The following is a 23,443-nucleotide window of genomic DNA, read 5'->3' on the forward strand; positions in this document are numbered from 1 at the left end:
ATGATTGATTTTAAAATTAAAGTTTGTTAGTTTTAGTTCTAGTATCCACCACATTTGGTGCTCTCCAGAACATCAGCCAGGCGATCCCAACTCCCCACTGTGGTGCTCCAACAATAGCAGTAACCTCCCAGTAAATAGCTTAAACTCAAGATCCCGAGCGAGACTTGATCTGCTGACCTTAGCAATGCCAGGCCAGCACGTTACCACTGTACAAGCCAAAGGCTATTTTCTATCTTACTTGCATTGTGTCTGAACTTGAATTGTTGAGAGAAAGGAATGAAAACTATTTTTAAAACAAATTGTCTATTTTTTGTAGTTTGATTGATAATTGAGGAGCATTGATAAGGGCAGAAATGTGATGATGAAATTGAATTAGGTCCTTAAACTAAATTAAGAACCTCTACATTCACTTCTAGTATGATACATATAATTTCTTTAATTTGATGTGATTTTTCTAATCTGTCTTAGTAAGATCTTTCAAACTAAATATTGCATTAGATGTAATTTGCAGAGGAGATGCATTATTAAAACAATGACAATAAAACTTTTAGAGGTCATGTCAGTGTTATTCTTATTCCAGCACTTGAAGTTGATTTTTATGCATGTATGATGACTTTATTTTTGAGGGGTTATGTATATATTTATTGCTCTGAATATTTAAGAGTACAGGCATTATGTGATTATCAGATATTCATTATACTGTTTAGGAAAGCAAGTGTACCTGTGTCATGGAACAGCCTGAAACTTCAGAGCTTGAGACGCTCCACCCTAGCCACCACTACCTCTCTCTACAACCAGCGTGCAAAAGGCTGAAAGATGATCTTAGTCACCAAGAAATGGTAAGATTGCTTTTGTTCATTGCTTATATAAATGTAATGGAGGGAAGAAAAAAAAAAGAAAACTATCCATCAGATGTTACATTTGAACTCAGACTTTCACTTGAGAAGCTTCCTATACACATTCAGATACTGTGAAGAGTGGTCTGACTCATCACTGGTTTTTAGTATTTGATACATTGTAATGAGTTGTAACTCAGGAGAACACATAAACACTAGTGTTTATTTTTCTTTAATAAAAACCTAACTGTTGCAAGAGGTTCATGTATATGCCATTGCTATTGTTTATGTGCCAATAGCACTTGGTTGTGAAAAAAAGACGTACCCATAGTATCAAAATAGTGTTTTCAGCACTCGTACATATCACTACTACGTCACAAATGTCCTATGCACTCACTGATAACTATGTGCTCCTGTTACATGGAAGTTCCATGAACTATGGTTTTGTCAGGTGTAAAATGGCAGCTTTGTTGTGTATACATTAGTTATTTTCTCTCTGACAGATGAAGACAAAGAAGAATGTATTTGAATGTCCCATCTGTAAAGTGCAAATGTCTACAAGACAAGCACTCTGGAAACATAAGAAAAGAAAACATCCTGAAGCAACTAAAGAAGAAAGCAAAAACAAAAATTCTCTTCAGTGTATGGACTGTGAATTCAGGTTAGTATTTTCACTTGATTAGATCTGATTTAGAAAATCATTGATTAATGGATAAGTATCAATTGTTAGATTAAACGAGTACTTACTAAGTATGAAGTTAGATCGTAATTTCATGAACAAATTTAAACTGCGTCACATAGGTATTAAATGAGATGCCCGCCATGCATGCCTCACGTCAGTCCTTCAGAAAATATGTTGGAGGAAGCAGCCAAAATGACAGTAAGGAACATTTAATTAAGACCCCCAAAAGATAGATCAGCAGTATAGGGTGGGTTAGGGTGGACATTTAATACCTTAATGATTCAGTTTAAATGTTTGTGAAATTACAATCAAACTTCATACTTGGTATGTACCTGTTTTATCTAACAATTTCACTTCACAAAATTTAAATTGACGTCACTGAGGGATTCAATGAGATCTTTAGATTGGTTCCTCCAACCTTCAATGACCTAAAACTTGAAGAAACCCATTAGTCAAGGGAAGAATTAAACACAAAGTTCCCTGAATGCTTAAGAGCATGTAATCCAGTATTATACCCAGTACCAGACATAGGTAATTACATATGTGCAGCAGTAACAAAAATAAAAAAGTAGGTAACAACCGTAAATAATGTAACAAAGCAGACAGGAGTAGATAACAATATTGACACCAAAGGCTCGAAATGCAGATCAAGAACTTCTAAGCCTCATCATCGTTAGACAAGACTGCTGTAGCAAACTGCCCATGGTCATCCGAAGGTCTTATATAAAACTTTGCAAAAGTCGACTCTCTGGCCTAGCTGACAGAGGACAAAATAGTAGAAAGAGGCAACTTCAAAACTGCCTTACAGGACAAGGCTGACCTGTTGGAGTGTGGGGAAAAAATGGAAAGGTCAGTGCCAGTGGCTACCATCACATCTAGAGTCCATCATCTCAATGTGTCCCGAGAGACCATACGGAAAGGGGGTCTTGTGGTTAAGAATGAAGAAGTAACTGGTCTCCTAATGGTGTTAGTTCTGTCTATGTAGTCTCTAATAGTAGTGTGAACACAGAACAGTTTAACAATGGGATAAGGCGCAAAACATAGTTCAGCCATATGAGAACCTGGCCGAGAGGTTTTCAGTGGGTCGCCTATTCTGACGGAAACTTTGGAATCTGAAATTGTCATGTTCCTGATGTCTAATAAACGTAACATCTGGCTATGGTGCCCAGAGAGCAACAACATTAAAACTGTAAGTTTCCTAGACAATTGAATATTTGACAAATTAGAGTTAGGTTCCATAGATTTTATAAAAGTGAGTAAAATATCAGGATCCCAGATGGTATGACAGTAGGAAAGGGAAGGCCTCTCCTGGAAAACTTGACTTAAGGAACTGCCCAACTAGTGGGTGCTGTCTAGCAGGCCTGTCATCAATCTGAGCCATTGCTGAAATTGCAGAACGCATGGAGTTCATAGAACTTTAACTACATCCCTTTCCATTCCTAAACTCTTGCAAGAGGTGGTCCAAGAGGAAGGCTACAGGTGGCTGAAATGGATCGGTTTCTCTGCTGAGGCAAAAAGACCCATATTGCAATAACGTTTCCTTCCTCCATGATCCAAGGAGAAACTGGGCAACTTTTCAAAGGATCTCCTGATGATAATGATAGCATTGCAACCAGTATCAGCTTGTGAGCCCATGGGTGTTATAGTACAAGTGCAACAACAAGAGCAAAAACAAGACAACAAACTGAGTAAAACGAGAGCAAACAACAAAAATATATCGGTGAAGACGGAGCGTCCCAACCACAACACCACCCTCCACCAACTCCAACACAGCTCTGCCCTCTACCCGCGCGCAGCCCACACAAGCCGCCAATGGTGTGCCCAAACCCTCTCGAAACATTTCCGAAACCACCACAACAATAACCAAATAAACCACATCTCCCCATGATCTTAAGATCACAAAAACCAAATACACCCATCAACACCTCAACAGAATATTAAAAAACCTGAGAACAAACTGAATTAACGAAATCTGCCATCCATGCGGGAGGCCTCCTATTCCTTACTGGACGAGGCTCAACAGACACAGAGTCTCCCTCTCCCTCCCAAAGACTCTCCTCCTCTTCATCACCAGAACACTCCGCAGGTGGTTGTACTACTGGCCGGACATCCAACACATGCGTCGGCATACCATTGACAACAAGATTATTTGGAGAATTCACCTGTGTAACAGTCCCTTTTCCCCACTGAGTAGTACACTTAGCACCAGCAGGTTTCACCCACACCTCATCTCCAATATGTACAGACAACTTCTTGCTGCTCTGTCCCCTTGACATCAGGGTTTTTCACCCACGGGTATCTCCATTCGTAAGTATAGACTGAGCGCTGCGGTACCGATAACTCATCCTGCCCATATCTTGGTGTGCTGTTATACCAATACACAGCTTCCAAGGGAGAGATACCTCCTCTTTCAGCAATTGCCTTTACCGTCCTGTGATGTCTCTCAACAATCCCGTTCCCTGACGGTCTGTATGCAGCTCTAAATACCCTATCTATATTCCAGCCTCGCAACATATCAGCCAAATGTTGAGACCGAAAAGCTGTGCCGTTGTCCATCAACAACTCATCTACTGGGCCCCTCTCCAAGAAAATGCTATTCAGTTCATCAGCTATGCAATGCGCATCCTCTCTCACTAACTTTCTCCAAATAGCAAAACGACCTGGGCCACAGTCCACCACAGATAAATACGGCACCCCTCTGTAATGGGTCACATCAACAGCCAATCGCTGCCAGTTAAACTTGGTACATATTTCTCCCTTTTGATGTGTTACAAGTGCAGGATCAATTGATTGACACCTCTCACAACCTTGTACAACCCTCTTCACATCATTCCTTGCCACAATCTGGTCAACCTTTTTTGCCAAGTACCAAGTTCGATGAACTCCCATATGATGCCTATTGTGAACTGCACGCAAATCTGCTATTACTCCTGAGCACATATGTTCACTTTGTACATTCTCAACGTTCGAGGCAGCTCCCAGCCAGCTCTTCTTCACACGAGTTAACATATCAGCTTTATTCCAATCTGATGGCACCAACAATACCTCGATCTTCAACCCAGATTCTTTGATAAACTCTCTCAGATTTCCCAACCTGCGCTTAATGAGCATTTCTGCTGCTCCCTTCGTGTGCACTCGCTTTTCTGTACTTATCACACTTTTTAACCATGCCACAACAGTAGCAGAATCAACCTTCGACTCTAACAAAGTTATGCCCCACTTCAACGCCAGATTCACTCCCTTTAAAACAGCCTCCAGTTCCGCAACATTAATATGGTTAAAATCATCATTCTTTCTCAACCAGGCAGCATCTTCGACTGTTCTTCCCTCGATCTCCAACACTGTTCCAATTGCAATTTTACTTGCATCCGTCCAAACTACTCCATGAGTACTCCGAGGCACCAACCAGCTCCCCCTCACGGGATCCTCCCTAGCAACTGTATCCATAACCTCCTTGATCATACACATAGTCTGGTCACCAACGAGATCCTCCCAGTGAAATCCTTCTGCCTGTCGCTTAATGTAGCTACAGGCAACCCGTAACCATCCCGCAACAGGGTAATGCCCCACAAGCATCCCACATACTGAAAATAGCTCCGCCTGGTAAGGGTGTCACCAATCTCTGGCAATGTTTTTCCTCTCCGAAAACCAACTCGTCTCCTGATTTCGACAACTTCAATCCCAACACTGCAGTTCCCTCTCCAACTGCTTCCAGAGGTTTCGTAACAAGCCCGTATTTATTCAAATGTTTGATCACATCCTGCACTGACACCCTACTTTCATCGACCGCAATGTCATCTATATACGAACTAGTTGCTGCCCTGATAACAGTATCCAAACTCAGCACATATTTTAACACTTTTGACATTATACGAGGAGCTGAATTTAAACCAAAACCCAATCTAGTGAGACAGAATGTTTGACCTTTATAATTAACAAGTTGGTATGGCCACAATTCTTTATCGATCTTCAATTGAAGATAAGCCAATTTCAAGTCCACTAGAGATACACGCTTAACAATTTGGCGCCACTCCCTCAATTTCTCACTGCAAATACTGACAACATCATCACCTGTGTGACACAACGAAAGTATTCAACTCACGAAAATCGAGCACTGGCCTCACTTTATTCTTTGTAGGTTGTTCCACTGCCATGAGAGCAATAATATCTGTATCAACATTCTCCTGCCAAGGCACCAGTATTTTTTCCTCGATCCATCTATCTACTTCCTTCTCAAACTCGAACTGCTTTTCGCTTGCCATATTTTTGTCGTAACATGACACTCTATTCTTGAGTTGAACAGGATGCTCAGACTTCCATGTCCATTTTATCGTCCAATGCTGCCCATCAAACTTAGCATGAAAATCAATGTCATTTATTTCTAGAACACTGTCACCGTTAAAAGACTCGTCAACTTTATTAGCAGGCTGCTCATCTCCTTGCACTACAGCCACAGCTGGCTGACCTTCGACATGAACTTTGGAGTCTCCAAATTTAATTGTACCCCGACCAATGGTAACTCCGCCCAACTGATCAATAACATCAACTCCGACAACCATGTCCACACCAACAACCAAATGATCTAACACCAGCGCCCTATAAACACTAACTACTTTATCTTCAAACACCAACTCAAGACCAGTCACAGTTCGGCACGTTACTAGCCGGCCATCAAAAGCACAAACACGAGCTTCACCATTACTGCTTCGAACAAACTTTGAACAAACTACAGTTGTAGTACAACCAGTATCTATTAATGCTCTCCCAACTATCCCACCTATTACTACATTGACAATGGATAAACAACCTATACAACGTGCCTTTTCAATGACATAGCAACTTCCGGCGTTGAAATTACTCCTTTCTAGTTTTCCGAAATATGTTCATGGCACCTGCTAGCGACATGTCCAAGTTTTCCACACCTAAAACCTCACTTGTTCTTTACAATCTCTGATCATGTGTGGGCCTGAACAACGGAAACATTTACCTGAAAATTGATTGGCAGTATTTACCCATCTAGGCCCTCTTACTGTCTCCTTAAACTCCCTGGTCACAGCAGATAACTCCACTTGCGGCTTGGCTGTCAGGATTCTAGCTCGACTAATTAAATCCCCCATCTCAAGTTTCAGAACATTGGGTAATTGCTGCAAAGAAACTCCTACATGATCGGGAAACCCATTCACAAATGTTGATTTAATGATATTCTCCAATCCTTCACCTGTAAATTGAGCCAACCCTGCCAATCTCCTAATTTTGTTTGCATAGACATCAACAGGCTCCCCTGTCCACCACTTCTGAACCAATTTTGCAAACAAGGTAAAGGCATCATCAGTGAATGCTACTCGTAACTTCTCTTGAAGAATCTTTGCATCCGTTTGCTCCGCATCGGTTAACTCCAAGTACAACGCCAATGCGTCGCCCTCCAAATACAATGGTATGAAACTGGCCACATCAGTAATCTTTTGCAACTTGGCCACCAGAGTAACTTTCTTCAACCATGACACTACATCACCCTCACCAGTAAATGGCTTTATCATATCCAGTGTTATTTTGGATGCAGCCATAATGAATGCCTAGATAGCTTGTAGTACAAGTGCAACAACAAGAGCAAAAACAAGACAACAAACTGAGTAAAACGAGAGCAAACAACAAAAATATATCGGTGAAGAGGGAGCGTCCCAACCACAACACCACCCTCCACCAACTCCAACACAGCTCTGCCCTCTACCCGCGCGCAGCCCACACAAGCCGCCAACGGTGCGCCCAAACCCTCTCGAAACATTCCCGAAACCACCACAACAATAACCAAATAAACCACATGTGTGCAAAAGGGGTCTTGTGGCAGAGTCAAGCAATATTGAGGAAGGAGATGGAGAGGTCGAGGGGATGCACAGATGTTAAGCCTTGTGGCAGACAGGTAAGTTGGAAAGGATCTCTCCCCCAAAAAATCTAAACCATTTCCTATCTTCAGGCCTCACATAAGCTGAAAAATAAGCATTCTTAAAATCACAGGTAGCAAAAAAGCAGTCAGGTTGGATTAGATGGACAACCTCCTTAATCCCTTCAATACCAGGACACGTTTTCATATTTATTCTACTTATGTGGTGATTTTATACACCTTCAGAAACTTAAGAGGGGATTAAAATAGTAAAGACTCTGGCCATTAATCTTCTGACCTCCATAGACCCTTCCTAATATCAATAAAAGCATCTAATCACACTCAAAACTCAAGGGTAAAAAAAAGGCATCCCAGTACTGAAGGGGGTTAAGTGTATCCATTTTAAAGTGAACATGAAGCATATATTCATTTAGTTTTTTAAGGTTCAAAATGACTCTAGCTGTTCCATCTTTCTTCATAACAGGAAAAATATTGGAAAAGGAACCTTGACCAACAATTGATTCACAGCCATCAACCACTCCACAGTCAATAAACTCCAGCATGGCACTGTCTAGGGCAGAGTTACAAAAAGGTCAAGAGGTCTAGGCAGTATTGTTTCGGTAGATGGGGGCAGGAAACTCGGTGTCCTTACCATGGACATCATGGATCCACTTATCTGTAGATAATGTTTGCCATAACTGTCTGGCAGCAAAAAATTTACCACTGGCTAAATTGTTAGGGATGTTCCGCAAGAAGTGTGGAAAATTACTACTGGAAGGATACCTACTGGTGAGTCTTGTACGGTCATGCTCCCTTCCCCTGGGGCAGCTTCTGGCCTAAAAAAGGCCTCTAGGAGGTCCTCAATTGTGACTGTGAAGGATGAAAAGACCGCCCGGAAGTCAATCCGTAGGGGGCAAACCTTGGTCCAGACATCATATGGGGTCTCCCCAGTTTCCTGGTTTTGCGAATTTCATCACACTTCTTTGTGACGTCAAAAGAGAACAGTTCTTCCCATCGAACTGCACATTTCCATTTGCAAAGCTCAGCTAGGGCTGAATCATTAATGTGGATCTGTGCCACTTCCTTCTGCAGCTGGTTCACATGGTTGACTGCTTAGGTCAGAAGCCTAAGGCTATTATTAAGTCCTTTTAAGTAGGAGGAGATTGGCTTCCATTTTCCTTCACCAATATCACTGATACACTGTGCCACAGGAACAAGGACCTTGGAGAGCAGTCTGTTGGTATGGAAGAGCCACATAACTACAGTAAAAGTCCTGAAATCCGGAAGTCATGGGGGTTCAGGCATTCCGGATTCTAGGATTTTCTGGATTGTAAGATAGTAAGGCTGAAAGTAAGATTTAAATCTTGAGGGTACTATGTAAACCCCACTAAACTAACCCCAACTTGCTATATCTCTTTGTAGTACTGTCATAACATCTTACAAGGATTGCTACTACCACCAGTCCACTGTGTACTTCCTCACCACACAAGATTTACATAGGCTTTTTTTTTTTTTCTTGAAGATTTGCTAGACTATGGGGGGAGTGGCATGGGCCTTTCCAGCCATTATGGCAGCCCATATGTGATGATTGCTCGTTTCCTACTTGTCAACTTGTATTTGTGTAGGTGATTTCACTATTTTACGTAGGCTATTCCACCATCCACATATACTGAGAAGTTTGAGTGATTGTACTGTACTGTACCCCACATAATATGTATACAGTCGACAATACTTATGTCACACTTTATAAAATAATTTTAAGTATAATACAAAACACATTTCATAACATTAAACATTTACTGATGTCTGATAAAGGAAACAAAAGAAAGGAAGGCGTCCAATATCATACGCCAGCCAATCACGTCACCGGCGTCGAGCGTACACCAGCTGGACTACCCACGCAGTTAACAGGACTCACACACACACACACACACACACACACACACACACACACACACACACACACACACACACACACACACACACACACACACACACACACACACACACACACACACAAGGGAGACCTGATAGCAATATACAGAGTGATGATTGGCATGGAAAAATGGATAGGGAAGATCTGTGTATGTGGAATGAAAGAGTGTTGAGAGGGCATGGGAAAAAACAAAAAATGGCCACTTATAGGAGAGATGTGAAAAATATAGCTTCCTCATAGAAGGGTGGAAGCATGGAATAGTTTAGACGTGGAAGTGGTCAACGCAAGGAATATTCATGATTTTAAGAAAAAGCTGGACATTAGTAGATATGGAGACGGGACAGACGAGCATAGCTCCTTTCCGTATGTTACAATTAGGTAAATACAATTAGGTAAATACACACACACACACACACACACACACACACACACAAACTTACATATGAGCGAAATGTAATGTATTCCAACATAAATGGAGTGATATCGGGGATTTTAGAACTCAACGATTACTTGAGGGACAAGAACCCAGATATTGTGGGTCTTACTGAAACAAAACTGAGAGAGGGAGAAGACCTGATGAAGGTTGGAGAAGGGAAATATAACGTTTGGAAAAGAAATAGAGTAGGTAAGATGGGAGGAGGAGTGATGTTGCTGGTTAAAAAAGATATAAAGGTGGATCAAGTGAAAAAGGTATGGGAAAGGCAGAAGTGCTAAAGATCAGAGCAGAAACTAATGAAGGAAAAAAGAGGCACTACATAGTGGTGTACGTACCACCTAAGACAAATGCATGGTCAGTACAGGAATATGAAGAAATGATAAGTGATACAGGAACATGTCTGGAAGAAATGTTGGGTGGCTGTGAACGAACTATAATGATGGGAGATTTTAATTGTAAAGAGGTGTGTTGGGAGGACTGGTCAATGGAAGGATCAGAGACAACATGGGGAAATACACTATTGACACTGGCAATGGAAAATGTGTTAACTCAGTGGGTCAAAGAAGATACTAGGTTTGGAGGAGAGGGAGCATCGTCAAGACTGGACTTGGTCTTTAGTACAGAGCCAATGGTCATTGAGGAGATGAGGGTGGAGTGCCCTTTAGCAAAGAGTGATCATGCAGTTTTGGAGTTCAAGGTGATAGACGAAGAGAAATCTAGAAGAAATGAAGAATATAAAGTGGGAAGATGGAATTATGCCAAGACAGATTTTGGAAACCTAAAGAAATTCTTTCAAGAGACAAATTGGATGAAATTCAAGAGTGCTAAGGAGCAAATGAAAAGTGGAAGGAATTTATAAAAATATACAAAGAAGGTGAGAAAAATTTGTACCAATAAGACAACATAGAGAAGTTGGAAAGCAGGACTGGTTTAACGATAGATGTGAAAAGGCTAGAACAAGAAAAGAGGATGCATGGAAGAGGTGGAGAAGGAAAAGACGGATTAAGCAGTGGGAAAGTTACAAAAGAGCAAGAAATGAATATGTGTTGATTAGAAGAGAAGAAAGAAAGAAACAAGAAAAGGATATAATTGATAAATGTAAAGACCAACCAAGGCTTTTTACAGACATGTGAACAACAACATCAAAAATAGAGAAAGTATTGAAAGTTTAGAAGTAAATGGAGTATGCAGTGAAGATCCCAGGAAATGGCAGAGGCTATGAATGGATGCTTTCGGAAGGTATTCACAAAGGAGACTGCTTTTGACAAACCACTGGTAATGGAACAGAAAGGGATTATGAAGGAGTTTCAAGTAACGGTGGAGGAGATCAAGAACATGATGGGGAGTTTAGAAGTGAGAAAAGCTGTGGGACCTGATGGGGTATCAGGATGGATTTTAAGAGAATGCAGGGAGCAATTGGCAGAAAAAGTTTGTGAAGTAATTGATGCCTCATTAAGGGAAGGTGTAGTGCCCCAAGACTGGAAAAGAGCTAACATTGTCCCAATCTATAAATCAGGTAACAAGAGAGACCCATTGAACTATAGACCAGTGTCACTTACAAGTGTGGTAGCTAAGATGTGTGAGAGGGTGGTGAAGACTAGATGGACAGACTTCTTGGAGAAAATGACATACTTTGTGAGTGTCAATTTGGTTTTAGGAAAGGGCGTTCATGCACGACAAACCTGATATGTTACTATTCGAGGGTGATAGATGTAATACAGGAAAGAGATGGTTGGGCTGATGGAATATATCTGGATTTAAAAAAGGCCTTTGATAAGGTACCACACCAGAGACTGATCTGGAAACTTGAAATGGTAGGAGGAGTGCATGGCAGTTTACTAAAATGGATGGAAGACTTTTGGTAGGAAGAGAAATGAGAACAATAATTAAGGACAGACCATCAGAATGGGGATTGGTGGAGAGTGGAGTTCCACAGGGATCAGTGTTGGCACCAGTAATGTTCGCAGTCTACATAAATGACATGGTGGATGGGGTGTCCAGTTATGTGAGCCTATTTGCAGACGATGCAAAATTGTTACGAAAAGTGAGATGTGACAAAGATTGCGAACTACTCCAGGAAGACTTGGACAGAATATGGAAATGGAGCTGTACATGGCAAATGGAGTTCAACACGACAAAATGCAAGAAAATAGAGTTTGGCAAGAGTGAAAGAAGAATCAGGAGTATGTACAAGATAGGAAATGAAGACATAAAACCAGTCATGAAGAAAAAGACCTTGGGGTGACAATTACCAATGACCTATCGCCAGAGAGACATATAAACAAAATAATTGGAGAAGTATTGAACTTATTGAGGAACATAAGAGTGGCGTTCAGATATCTAGATGAAGAAATGATGAAGAAAATAATTACTGCAATGATAAGACCGAGGCTTGAATATGCAACAATACAGTGGGCTCGAACTTAAAGAAACACATAAGGAAACTAGAGAAAGTACAGAGGGCTGCAACGAAAATGGTGCCTGACTTAAGAGATTTGACTTATGAAGACAGACTGAAAAGAATGCAACTTCCAACCCTGGAAAACAGAAGAGAAAGGGGAGACCTGATAGCAATATACAGAGTGATGATTGGCATGGAAAAATGGATAGGGAAGATCTGTGTATGTGGAATGGAAGAATGTCGAGAGGGCATGGGAAAAACTAAAATGGCCACTTATAGGAGAGATGTGAAAAATATAGCTTCCTCATAGAAGGGTGGAAGCATGGAATAGTTTAGACGTGGAAGTGGTCAACGCAAGGAATATTCATGATTTTAAGAAAAAGCTGGACATTAATAGATATGGAGACGGGACAACACGAGCATAGCTCTTTTCCCGTATGTTACAATTAGGTAAATACAATTAGGTAAATACACACACACACACACACACACACACACACACACACACACACACACACACACACACACACACACACACACACACACACACACACACACACACATGCACATAACCTAGAGAAACATAAAACACCACTTATAATACCTTCAAATATTATTCTCTTACGAGTTTGTGTTAAACTCAATGTCGGTGATGACATGTTTGGTTTCAGCTATTATTATTATATATTTATTAATATTATTTCTTATTTTTTACATATTTAACTCAGCCCCTCAAATTTTCCGGATTAAAAGGATTTCTGGATTTAAGGACGTTTACTGTATAAGCTTGCCACCAACAGTCATGGCAGAGGAGATAGTGGAGTTAGTCGCTGGAACAGACAAGTTTGGCACATTGCTGGAGAGTTTTATCTTGCTACAGGCTGACTTCATGCCGTCAGAGGATGGTCTACACCTCAGACTTGCATTCAAGGTGCTAGCCAGATGCTCAGAAATGGGCTCACCTTTCTTTTCCTCTCCTTGGAAGTGATCTGACAGCTCCTCAAGTGCACGGAGGAAGTCAGCATTATCACCACCTGCGTCAGGGTGGGCCAGTTGGGAAAACCAAATGAATCCAGCTCCTCAAAGGGGTCAGAAGTATGCTCAGGAATTTTTCCTCGTCACCAGAGACAGAGACTGTGGCAGCTGGTGGGTTCCCATTCAACTTAGCAATCAGGCCACTAATAACCATGCTTAGACAGTCGAGTTGAGCATCCTTGGTAGAGTGGTCAGCTGAATGAGGAAGATTGTTTACATTGTGACTTGGGCCAGCAAGAGAAGGCGGCGAAGCACAAACCACCCGTTGTTTAGCTCCATCGTTCTTTTGCTTGTTTCTCTTCGTCTTATTCTCTCCCACCGATAGAACTTTTTCGCAGCTGGGCCGCTTGCTAGCTGAAGATGAGGAGGAATGTCTCGGCGTATCCAGAACGTTGTTCCTGTGCATTCCAAGTGACCATGCAATCAAACCACAACTCTAGGTCACTAACAGGGTGCAAGAAACAAAAACAACAATCTTTGGATTGTGTTCATTTTCACCAGAAACTCTGAGCGTTAGAAGGGAATGGTGAGAGCATACCAGGACAACTCCTTGGTCAGGCAGACCGGAGGGAGTTGCATCTAGACTGAACAAAGGTAGGCAGTGAACTGATGTGAGGCATGAATGGCGGGCATTTCATTGGATTCCTCAGTGACATCAGTTTAAATTTTAAGTGAAATGTAAAATTATTCAGATCATGAGGTAGTGTAATTATTATTATTATTGTTATTATTATTATAATTTTGTTTTTAGATGTCTGCATTTGAATCTCTGACACCATAAAAAGAGGCTTGAGGGCTCATAACTTTTGCTTTAATTACCATTTTTATGGAAGAGGGAAACTAGCCAAGGGCAACAAAAAATAAAAAAAGACCCACTTCAAATGCAAGTTTCCTAAAAGGTTGATAGAGAATTAGCCAAAAGACAGAGACAATTGTCTTGAAACCTCCCTCTTAAAAGAAGTAGTCATAGGAAGATGGAAATACAGAAGCAGACAGGGAGTTCCAGAGTTTACCAGAGAAAGGTTTGTATTAGAGTTGGACAGAAAAATGGTGTAGCAAGGCTACAGGAGGCGGCGAGGTATGCAATTAACAAGATCAGTAGAGCAGTTAGCATGAAAATAGTGATAAAAGATAAAAAGATGCAACATTTTGGCAGTGAGAAAGAGGCTGAAGACAGTCAGTCAGAAGAGGGAAGTTGATGAGATGAAAAGCTTTTGCGTCCACCCTATATAATAAAACTGTGTGAGTGGAACCTCCCCAAACATGTGAAGAGTATTCCATACAAGGATAGATAAGGCCCTTGTACAGAGTTAGCAGTTGGAGGGGTGAGAAAAACTGGCAGAGATGCCTCAGAATGCCTAACTTCTTAGAAGCTGTTTTAGCAGCAGATGAGATATGAAGTTTCTAGTTAAGATTATGAGTAAAGGACAGACCAAGGATATTCAGTGTGGAAGAGGGAGACAGTTGAGTGTCATTGAAGAAGAGGGGATAGTTGTCTGGAAGATTGTGTTGAGTTGATAGATGAAGGAATTGAATTTTTGAGGTATTGAACACTACTAAGTTTTTTCTACCCTAATCAGAAATCTTAGAAAGATCAGAAGTTGGGCATTCTGTGGTGTCCCTGTGTGATCTGTTTACTTCCTAAAGGATTAGTCGTTTCTGAAAGGATGTTGAAAGATGTAGGGTGGTATCATCAGTGTAGGAGTGGATAGAGCAAGAAGTTTGGTTAAGAATCTGATTAATGAATAATAGAAAGAGAGTGGGTGACAGGACAGAACCTTGAGGAACACCACTCTTAATAGATTTAGGAGAAGAACAGTGGCCATCTACCATTGCTGCAATTGAACGATCGGAAAGGAAACTTGAGATAAAGTTGTAGAGAGAAGGATAGAAAAGTTGTAGAGAGAAGGATAGAAACACTTCTGCTTTCTCATGATATGTCAAGGATTGCTTTTTAATGTAAGAAAAAATCAAATTTGGAATATTTCTAGATGCCTTTTAACATAAGTATACTATGGGCCAGAAACTCTACGTAGGAAAAGATTTGTGGGATGGTACCCTCTGTTTGAATTATTGTTTTTTTTAGGCTTGTATCAAAATGGTTCTTTTTTGAAACCCTACATATTGATCATTCTTGTCGTAAGTAATAGGCTATACGTAGGACAGTTTTTTTTTCATCATTTGAGAGTTGTTACAACATGCATCTTGCATTATGTCATAGCATGAATATGTAATTGATCATTATTCACAGTACTAAGAAGAAAAGATTGTACCTCATATGTACTATGTAATAATTACCAGTAGTACATTCATATCTCGGTACTAGAGACTTAAGGCCGATTCACACACATCAGTGATGTATCAGTGTCGCGTCCATTCAGTGCTTCAGTGTCGGTGAAAAAAAATATTGTTGCTTTGAATTCAACTGAAGCATTTACACACAGCCGGCGCAGTACCGTGTTTTGACTCTCAGTGGCCGGCTGGCCGTTACGTCTTCGTTCTATGAAGCTGAGTATTGTCGCCACTGATATTTTCTAGATTTTCACGGACGCCGGACAATCTCGAGTGTTCTGAGCTGTCAAGAAAATGGATGACGAACTGCTTATTGAATTGGTGGGAAACCTTCCTGTTCTGTATGATGTAATTGTCACAACGTAAATATGTGGATAGCAGTTTCGGACATTCTGAAGTACTAGAAAAATTTTATTTCATCATCAATTGGTTCCTTGTACAGAGTCGCAAACTCTCCTTCAGTTTCTCTTTTCTTCCACGCTTCAAGTACCCACTTTTTTTTTTCACTCTTTGTTCTGCCTCCTCGTCTTCATCAAGAATTATGGCAATCATTGCCAAGTCCACATCTGTAAACTTTGCCATCTTCGAAATTACTGACCATGGTGTACGGCGTCACCACGGATATATATGAATAGACGCCACGGAAGCGACACGGATATCACTGACACTGAACTAACGCAGTACTGATACGGCACTGATGTGTGTGAATCGACCCTTAAAGGGAGGAATTTCTGTCTACTGAAGCCAATTGTCAATAGATACCAACACTAAGTTTAAGTTACATTAGGAATGTCTTATATCAACAACAATTATAGTATGTAGTATGAATGACAGCGGGAATAATTATAGTGCATGTGCTTGTGGGCTGTTAGAGAGCAATATAGAATACTTTGGAAGTTTAGATTTTACCTTATAGATATTTGACACTTTTTTACATCATGTTCTTCACATTACGATGGGTTCTAAGATTAATGCAAAGAAAAGTTCAGAAAAACATAAGCTGATAACAATAGAAATGAAGAAGAAAATTATATTGCTAAAGATGAGAAAGGAATTCATTTGATGGACTTGGCATTTCAGTATGACTGAGGCACACTGAGAAAAAGAACATCAGAGGTATTGCAACAGCAAAGGGTGCCTCCAGGCTTTACTTATGTACATCTGCTTACAAAAAAATTGATTAACCTCTTCTATGGATGAATGAGAAACAACTTACGGGGGATATAAGTTTATATTATTTCTTTTGCATTTTCTTTGACTGTATTAGGTTTCTTATAATTGTCATTAGACTTGTAATTATATATTTTCTGTTTTAAAACACATAGAAACTGATTTTTTATTTTATTTATTTTTATTTTTCTTATTTTATGCCATGTGGGCTTTTCACGGGAATTTATGGGCTAAAGGGGTTACTTTTTGGGGTACCTCCTATCTTAAAGCCCACCCGCTAGGAAACCGTTGTCCCGAGTGAGGAAGCCCAACCTACACTCGGACCGTGGACAAGATTCGAACCCGTGCGCTAGCAGACTCCTCGGACCCCAAAGCACGCAAAGTTCTACTGTACTACGGATTTTATTTCTGTATTTCATGGCTCACAAGATGGATGGGCTCATAAGATTCACCCACTTGTGGCAGACATCGAAATGAATAAAAAAAAAAAAAAAGCAGATTTGAGCTCTGAATATGAAGTGAAGGATTTTACCTGATATTTGAAGACTTGCATATATTTAAATCATTATTAGAACCCAATATTTTGCTTTTAAAAACTTTGATCTTTGCTAGTAAGCTACACACCAATCCTGCCGTGACTTGTGAGATGTAAACATATACCTGGCACATGGCGTTGGCAGTAACTGAGAGGATCAGAGACTACAGGGCTAATGATCATAATTTTTTTCATAATTATTTTTACATGTATGTAAGGTAAGAATGTTAAAAGATCGGCGCAATTTTAATTGTATGTCTTACCTCAAGGAGTAACGGCATCACACTGAAGAACGCAGTGAAGCTTGCCTGTGTCAAGATGAAGGTAACTGATACCGACCGCATTTGTTTTGGTTCATACAATGTGTGGTGCATGGTCGTTTGGGAAATTCTTCATGACTGGTGTCATTCTATGTGAATTTCCAGTAAGTATGACTTATGATATATTTTTGCCTTGAAAGAAAGAGTTGTTTTGTGGTGCGGTACCTATCATCACTTTGTTTACATCTGTGAAGATGTCTAGGGTTTGATTTTTGAGCCTCTGTTGCTGCCAACCACTGTCTCAATGCTGAACCTTGACCTCATAGGATGCAGGGTCATTTACTGAGACTTTTTTTTGAGAAAAAGGTGCGTCGTACAAGCCATCAAATGTGATAGTTTTCAGTCGATTGTTTTTGAGAAAAATACTAGAATTTTTGTTAGCATAACTATATTTTGTATAAGAAAAATATTTTGTTCCTTGAAAAAATAGTGAAATTTTTTCACATACAGTTTTCTATACTGTGTTTCATTCTTTTTACATTTTCTGAAATTTTTTAAATACAAAAAATTGGCCTTTAGTTGTAGTTTTTAGAATGGCCATGCAATAGTTGCTCAGATATTTTACCAATTTTCTGAAAGTTTTAGAAGTGTAAAAGAAACATTTTGAGGTATTAGGTCGTAAAGGTTTTTATCCATTTCATCCCGGTCTTGCCATTTGTACGTTTCTGATTGGCTTGAAATCTTCACAGATCATTGTTAATACCATCTTGACTAACTGAAGGCATCTGGTCCCCTTTATAAAAAAATATTAATTACTGAAAGGTGAGGATATCAGATGATCTATCAATCTCCATGTTGCTCTATAAGCCTTCTCAATGTTTAGTTTTTTTTTTTTTTTTTTATTTTATATTTATTTATTTATTTTTTTTTTTTGTGGCCTTGTGCTTGTAGGTGATTTTTAAGAATGTTTGATTGGGAGAGAATGATATACCCTTCTTATCAGAAGCTGGGTAGACAGTAGTGTGTCTCATGTTTGACTCGCTACACTAGGCGAGATGACATGAGAGGTATGACAGAGGACAAAATTTACAATGAAAAAAATTCTAGCACAACTTTTGCATATATTGCAATCACTGAATAACAGCAAGTGTATCAGCATGCAATCAAGCTATGATGCAACAGCATGGGACATTTTAAAATGGCTTCCTGCGTGGAAAGATATTTAATTTTATGAAAATAAGCCTTGCTATCTGGTCATTCATATTATCCTGGACATCTTAGGCAAAAATATTTTTGTCCAGTTTTAAAAGTGTTCATCGTCAAGTGCCCCTTAGATGCTGCCCATAAGTTGGGACTTGGAACAGAGTAATTTATTAATTTCAGTGGGAAAAATTAATATGTAAAATAAGCAAATCTTAAAACAAGTTTGGTCATGGAATGAATTACTCGTAATGCAAGATTCCAATATAGTTTTTGCCAACATAATCATGGCATATATCTTTATTATCTGGTCTTGTGCTCACAACTATTCCAGTGTTTACCAGTTGTTTGTTGTCTTTTTGAGTGATTGTTCACTATTGTCCTGTGGAAGCTTATCTTGGCGATTTCCTTGAAATTGCTCGTATGAGCAAGTGTCATGTAGTACATAGATAAACAGATAGTGCATGATCTTTCCATTCTCTAGTACAGTAAGCCCCCACACTTGGCAAATCTCAGCTTGGTGAAATTAACTTTTGGTGGTAGGGTGGCCACGGAGCACTGAGTGCACACTTGGTGATTTGAATTAAATCTTGAGCCTTTATATCATGTCTTATTAGCTTTATTTATTGTTTATTGGTCTGTTTTGTACATGTGTTCTAATATGTGAAGGTAAAAGATTTTTATTTCAGCTGGAAAGATGGTATTTTAGGGGTCAAAAGAGGGACTTTGGCAATGACCAAAGACTGATTGAGAAATATTTTAGGCAATTTATATGGTATAAAGGACTCGTGCTTGGCGAAATTCGCATTTGGTGGTAATTTCACCAGACTAATTAATTCGCCAAGTATGAGGCCTTACTGTATTATGTTCATTTGTAGATTTTCTAATTAAATATTCTATTTTCCCCAGATGTCCTCGAGTAGTGGATTTAATAAAACATTATGAAAATCATCATGATAGGAAACTCTCTCTTCAGACTCAAGATTTTGCAACAGAAGGAGAGTTTTTAAACTGGAAGGAGGAAGAAGAAAGACGAACTAAAGCCTCCTTTGTACAGCACTGTGGGCCCCGCCAGAGAGAGAGTGCAGTTGTGCAATACTTTTACTGTAATAGGTCTGGGTTTTTTGTAACAAAAGGAGAGGGAAAAAGGAATTTAAAAAGACAAGGTTCCTCTAAGATTGGTGCCACATGTCCTGCTTTCATTAAATTTACTCTGGACAGAAGTACCAGCCGGGGCACTGCTGAGTATTGTCTCGATCACACCCATCCTTGTGATTATGCTCACCTGAGGCTGTCTGATGGAATACAGAGACGTGTTGCAACTCATCTTGCAAAGGGAGTCAAGATTGAGGCAATATTGGATGATGTGCGATGCAGTGTTCAGGCTTCAGATCGTGATGCATACATAGTTCGAAAAGATGTTCATAACATTAAGCATAGGATTAGTCGTTTAAGTGTTGATGTGAAAGAAAGACAGCCAGAGAATGTGACTTGTATAAGTTTACTGGTACATGAAATGAGTTCACAAAAGCTCAGCCCAATTTTGTACTATAAAGGGAAAGGAGTTGAATCAGACGTGCATGATGCAGATGATATATTAATCGGGATTCAGACAGATTTCCAAAAGGATATGTTTTTAAAGTATGGGAAAAATTGTGTTTGTATTGAAAGTTTACATGAAACAAATCAGTTTGAATATTTTCTTATTATAGTAATGGTTATAGATGGCATGGGAGAGATTTTACCTGTTGCTTGGTTAATTTCTAACAAAGAAGATTCATGTGCATTAACAACATTTTTTCAAGCTCTAAAAGACAGAATAGGTAACTTTGAAACGGATACACTCATGAGTGACTCTGCCAGTGTTTTTTATAATGCGTGGGTGTCAGTCTTCCCTACTCCTAAAAAGAGATCCCACTGCAGTTGGCAAGTTGATAAATGTGGGCATAAAAAATTACAGACGCATATACCAACCAGTAAGTTCAGTGAAGAGGAAAGTCAACATCTCAAGATGTATAATTATGGACTGAATGAACAAAAATTTCGCAAAATGGTCCAGGAACTTGAGTCTTGGTTGTCAAATGTTAAAACTCTGCTCACATTTCTCCATGGAAATATTTGTTAGGAATTTGTTGTTTAGTAAGTACTAAAAGTGAACATTTCATTCCTTCTGCTGTATGTATTTGTTTGAGACTCAAAAGATTTATTTCAGGGGCTCCCTACTTACTATGTATACTGTGTGTGTAAATTTTGTAAGTAGTATTTCTGTTATTTTTTTAGTACACAGTATATTTGGATATGGGAAAATTGTATTAGTTTCTGAAGACTGATTTATTAAGAATGTAATGATAAAATACAGGCCGCCGTGGTACAGTGGAACCATGCGTGCTTTGGGGTCCGAGGGGTCTCCAAGCGCACGGGTTCGAATCCTGTCCACGGTCCGAGTGTAGGCTGGGCTTCCTCACTCGGGGCAACGGTTTCCTAGCAGGTGGGCTTTGAGATAGGAGGTACCTCATAAAGTATCTCCTTTAGCCCATAAATTCCCGTGAAAAGCCCACATGGTATAAATAAAAAAAAAAAAAAAAAAAAAAAAACCCCGTTTAATGAAGGGGTTACGTTCCTAAAATACACTTCCTTAAGCGAAACTTTGTTAAGCAAACCGATTATAACAAGTTTAACCCCTGACTTGAATTTCCACTGAGAGTAATCAAAGCGAGAGTGCATCATAGTACAGTGAAAGGTTTAATGAAAGTAAAAATTATGAAGTTTAACATTTAGGCAGTTAAATTTAATTTAAGTCATTATAATGTACACTAATGTATGTATGTACGTAGCTTTATAATGTTGATGATCTTAACTTTACGAAGGGAGGGAGAGTGAAACAGGAAAGACACTAACTGGCAACCTGTGGAATGTAAACAAAGGGCGCATCATTGTACCGCATACAAAACTTATGTACCACATTTCCACAAGGCTTTCCATTTTATCCATTGTAGAGTCACGAGTTCAGGTGGTTCTTTTAGCTTGCAAGGAAGATACAGTCTCACCAGCCTTCTTAATAGTCTGCTGACTTGAAAATAGTAGAGAAAGTAGATGGAGTCAAGATGGCCAGCAATGCTATAGTTTTCTCACCTCTCGTGTCTGTGAATAATATCCAGCTTCACTTCGAGAGTAAGAGACTTCCTGGACTTCTTAGGAATGCTAGGCCACATTGCAAGAAATTTGAGCGAGTGAAGACGAGCTGCTGCTGACGCTGTTATGGGTCTTGATCTTGATCTTGATGCTACAAGTGGCTCGGGATCACTCCAGAGCCAGGCCTTTGGATCGGCTGCTCCTGTAGAGGACAAAAAAGACAAAACAGAAAAAAAAGAAAGAAAAAAAAGTAGCATTTCTCTTTGTTAATGATCCCTACACCTCGCTCGCCACATTCTTTCCAGATACTCCTTCACAGCCTCCATCATCCTTTCACTCGTCTCTCTACACAGTCCCAGCAGCAACACCATCCATTCCCTTCCTGTCTTCACTCTTTCATTCCTATTATGCCCTAATTCACTCAAGATCACTTGCATCATCTCGTGCCTGTCTCTCTCATACTTCTCACACTCCAGCATGACATGCTCCACCGTCTCGTCCTCCCCCATGTCACACATCTGGCACACCTTGCTGCGGGACTCAGACCACCTGTAGTTCCTTGCATTCACATCCATACACTGTGCCCTAGCTCGGAAGAGAAGGTCACCACCCAGGCTGCCATCATACCACCTTTCATACATCGGGGCTTCCTTTTCCTTGTACCATTCCAGGGTACTCTTTCGTTCCATCCCATTCTTCCATATATTCAGTCCCACCCACTTCACCTCTCTGTCTATCTCACTCTTCCATTTCCTTGCATCCCATTCAGTTCCTACCCTGCCTCCTCTTGTCACGATCCATTCACGCTCACTTTGATTCCTCCCAGCCATTCTCATCCCCATACCACTTGTAAACCACTCCTCTCTGTCATTCTCATGCACCTCTTCCTCCACTGACTCCCACTTTCATTCCACAGGTACACCTTCCTCACTATTCTTTCCTCATCCATTCTTTCCAGCCTGACCTTGTATCTAAGTGTGGCTTTAACTAGTCTTTCCCTAAAGGTGCTCCATCCCATATCCCCTCTCAAAGCTTCTACTGCTGTGTACCTTGGAGCATTCAGTGCCATTCTACCTATTCTATTTTGTCCCACTTCTAGCTTGTCAATTTCACTTTCATTCCATGCAATCACATCCATACCATACATTATGCTGGGCACTGCCACACTCTTCCACACCTCTCTCAGCACATCATATTTGCTTGCTCTCATTCTTGCTGCACTCCCCAATCGTCCTACCCACTGATTCACTAAACCTAACTTTTCATTCTTTGTCTTTTCACACCCACTTGGACTCACCCACATCCCCAAGTACTTATATTCTCGTGCCTGATTCATCTCATTCTCTCCAATTTTCCATACTGCATTGCTTTCATCCTCAGACCTATTCACTATCATCACCTTACTTTTCTCACTACTAAACCTAACTCCAAAGTCTCTCCCATATCCATCCACAACATCTAGCATTCTCTGCAACTCAACTGCTGACTCACTCATGACCACCACATCATCTGCATAAAGGAGCACACCTATCTTCTCATTTCCCACTCTTACTCCTGCATTCATTCTTCTCAATCTGGCTGCTAACTCCTCTGTATACAAACTGAAAAGGGTTGGTGACAGAATACATCCTTGCCTAACTCCTCTCTCAC

The 23,443-nt window shown here is 40.1% G+C and overlaps 1 protein-coding gene across 4 annotated transcripts in view; it reads left to right on the forward strand.

The window, feature by feature from the left end:
• The window catches only part of LOC123517713 (zinc finger protein 524-like), a 76,320-nt gene continuing 52,877 nt past the window's right edge, over positions 1 to 23,443 (forward strand). The window contains exons 1-4 of one of the 4 annotated variants that reach the window (XM_045278072.1): positions 1 to 839; positions 1,340 to 1,497; positions 17,471 to 17,625; positions 19,571 to 19,697. In XM_045278072.1, coding sequence (XP_045134007.1) covers positions 729 to 839; positions 1,340 to 1,497; positions 17,471 to 17,618 — 417 coding nt within the window. In that variant the 5' untranslated portion in view covers positions 1 to 728 and the 3' untranslated portion in view covers positions 17,619 to 17,625; positions 19,571 to 19,697. Of the gene's footprint in view, positions 840 to 1,339; positions 1,498 to 17,470; positions 17,626 to 19,570; positions 21,144 to 23,443 lie in introns of those variants that run through there. The other 3 variants (XM_045278071.1, XM_045278073.1, XM_045278075.1) reach the window with 3 other exon arrangements.

The sequence above is a fragment of the Portunus trituberculatus genome, chromosome 42 (assembly GCF_017591435.1).
Source record: "Portunus trituberculatus isolate SZX2019 chromosome 42, ASM1759143v1, whole genome shotgun sequence".
Lineage (NCBI taxonomy): Eukaryota > Metazoa > Arthropoda > Malacostraca > Decapoda > Portunidae > Portunus > Portunus trituberculatus.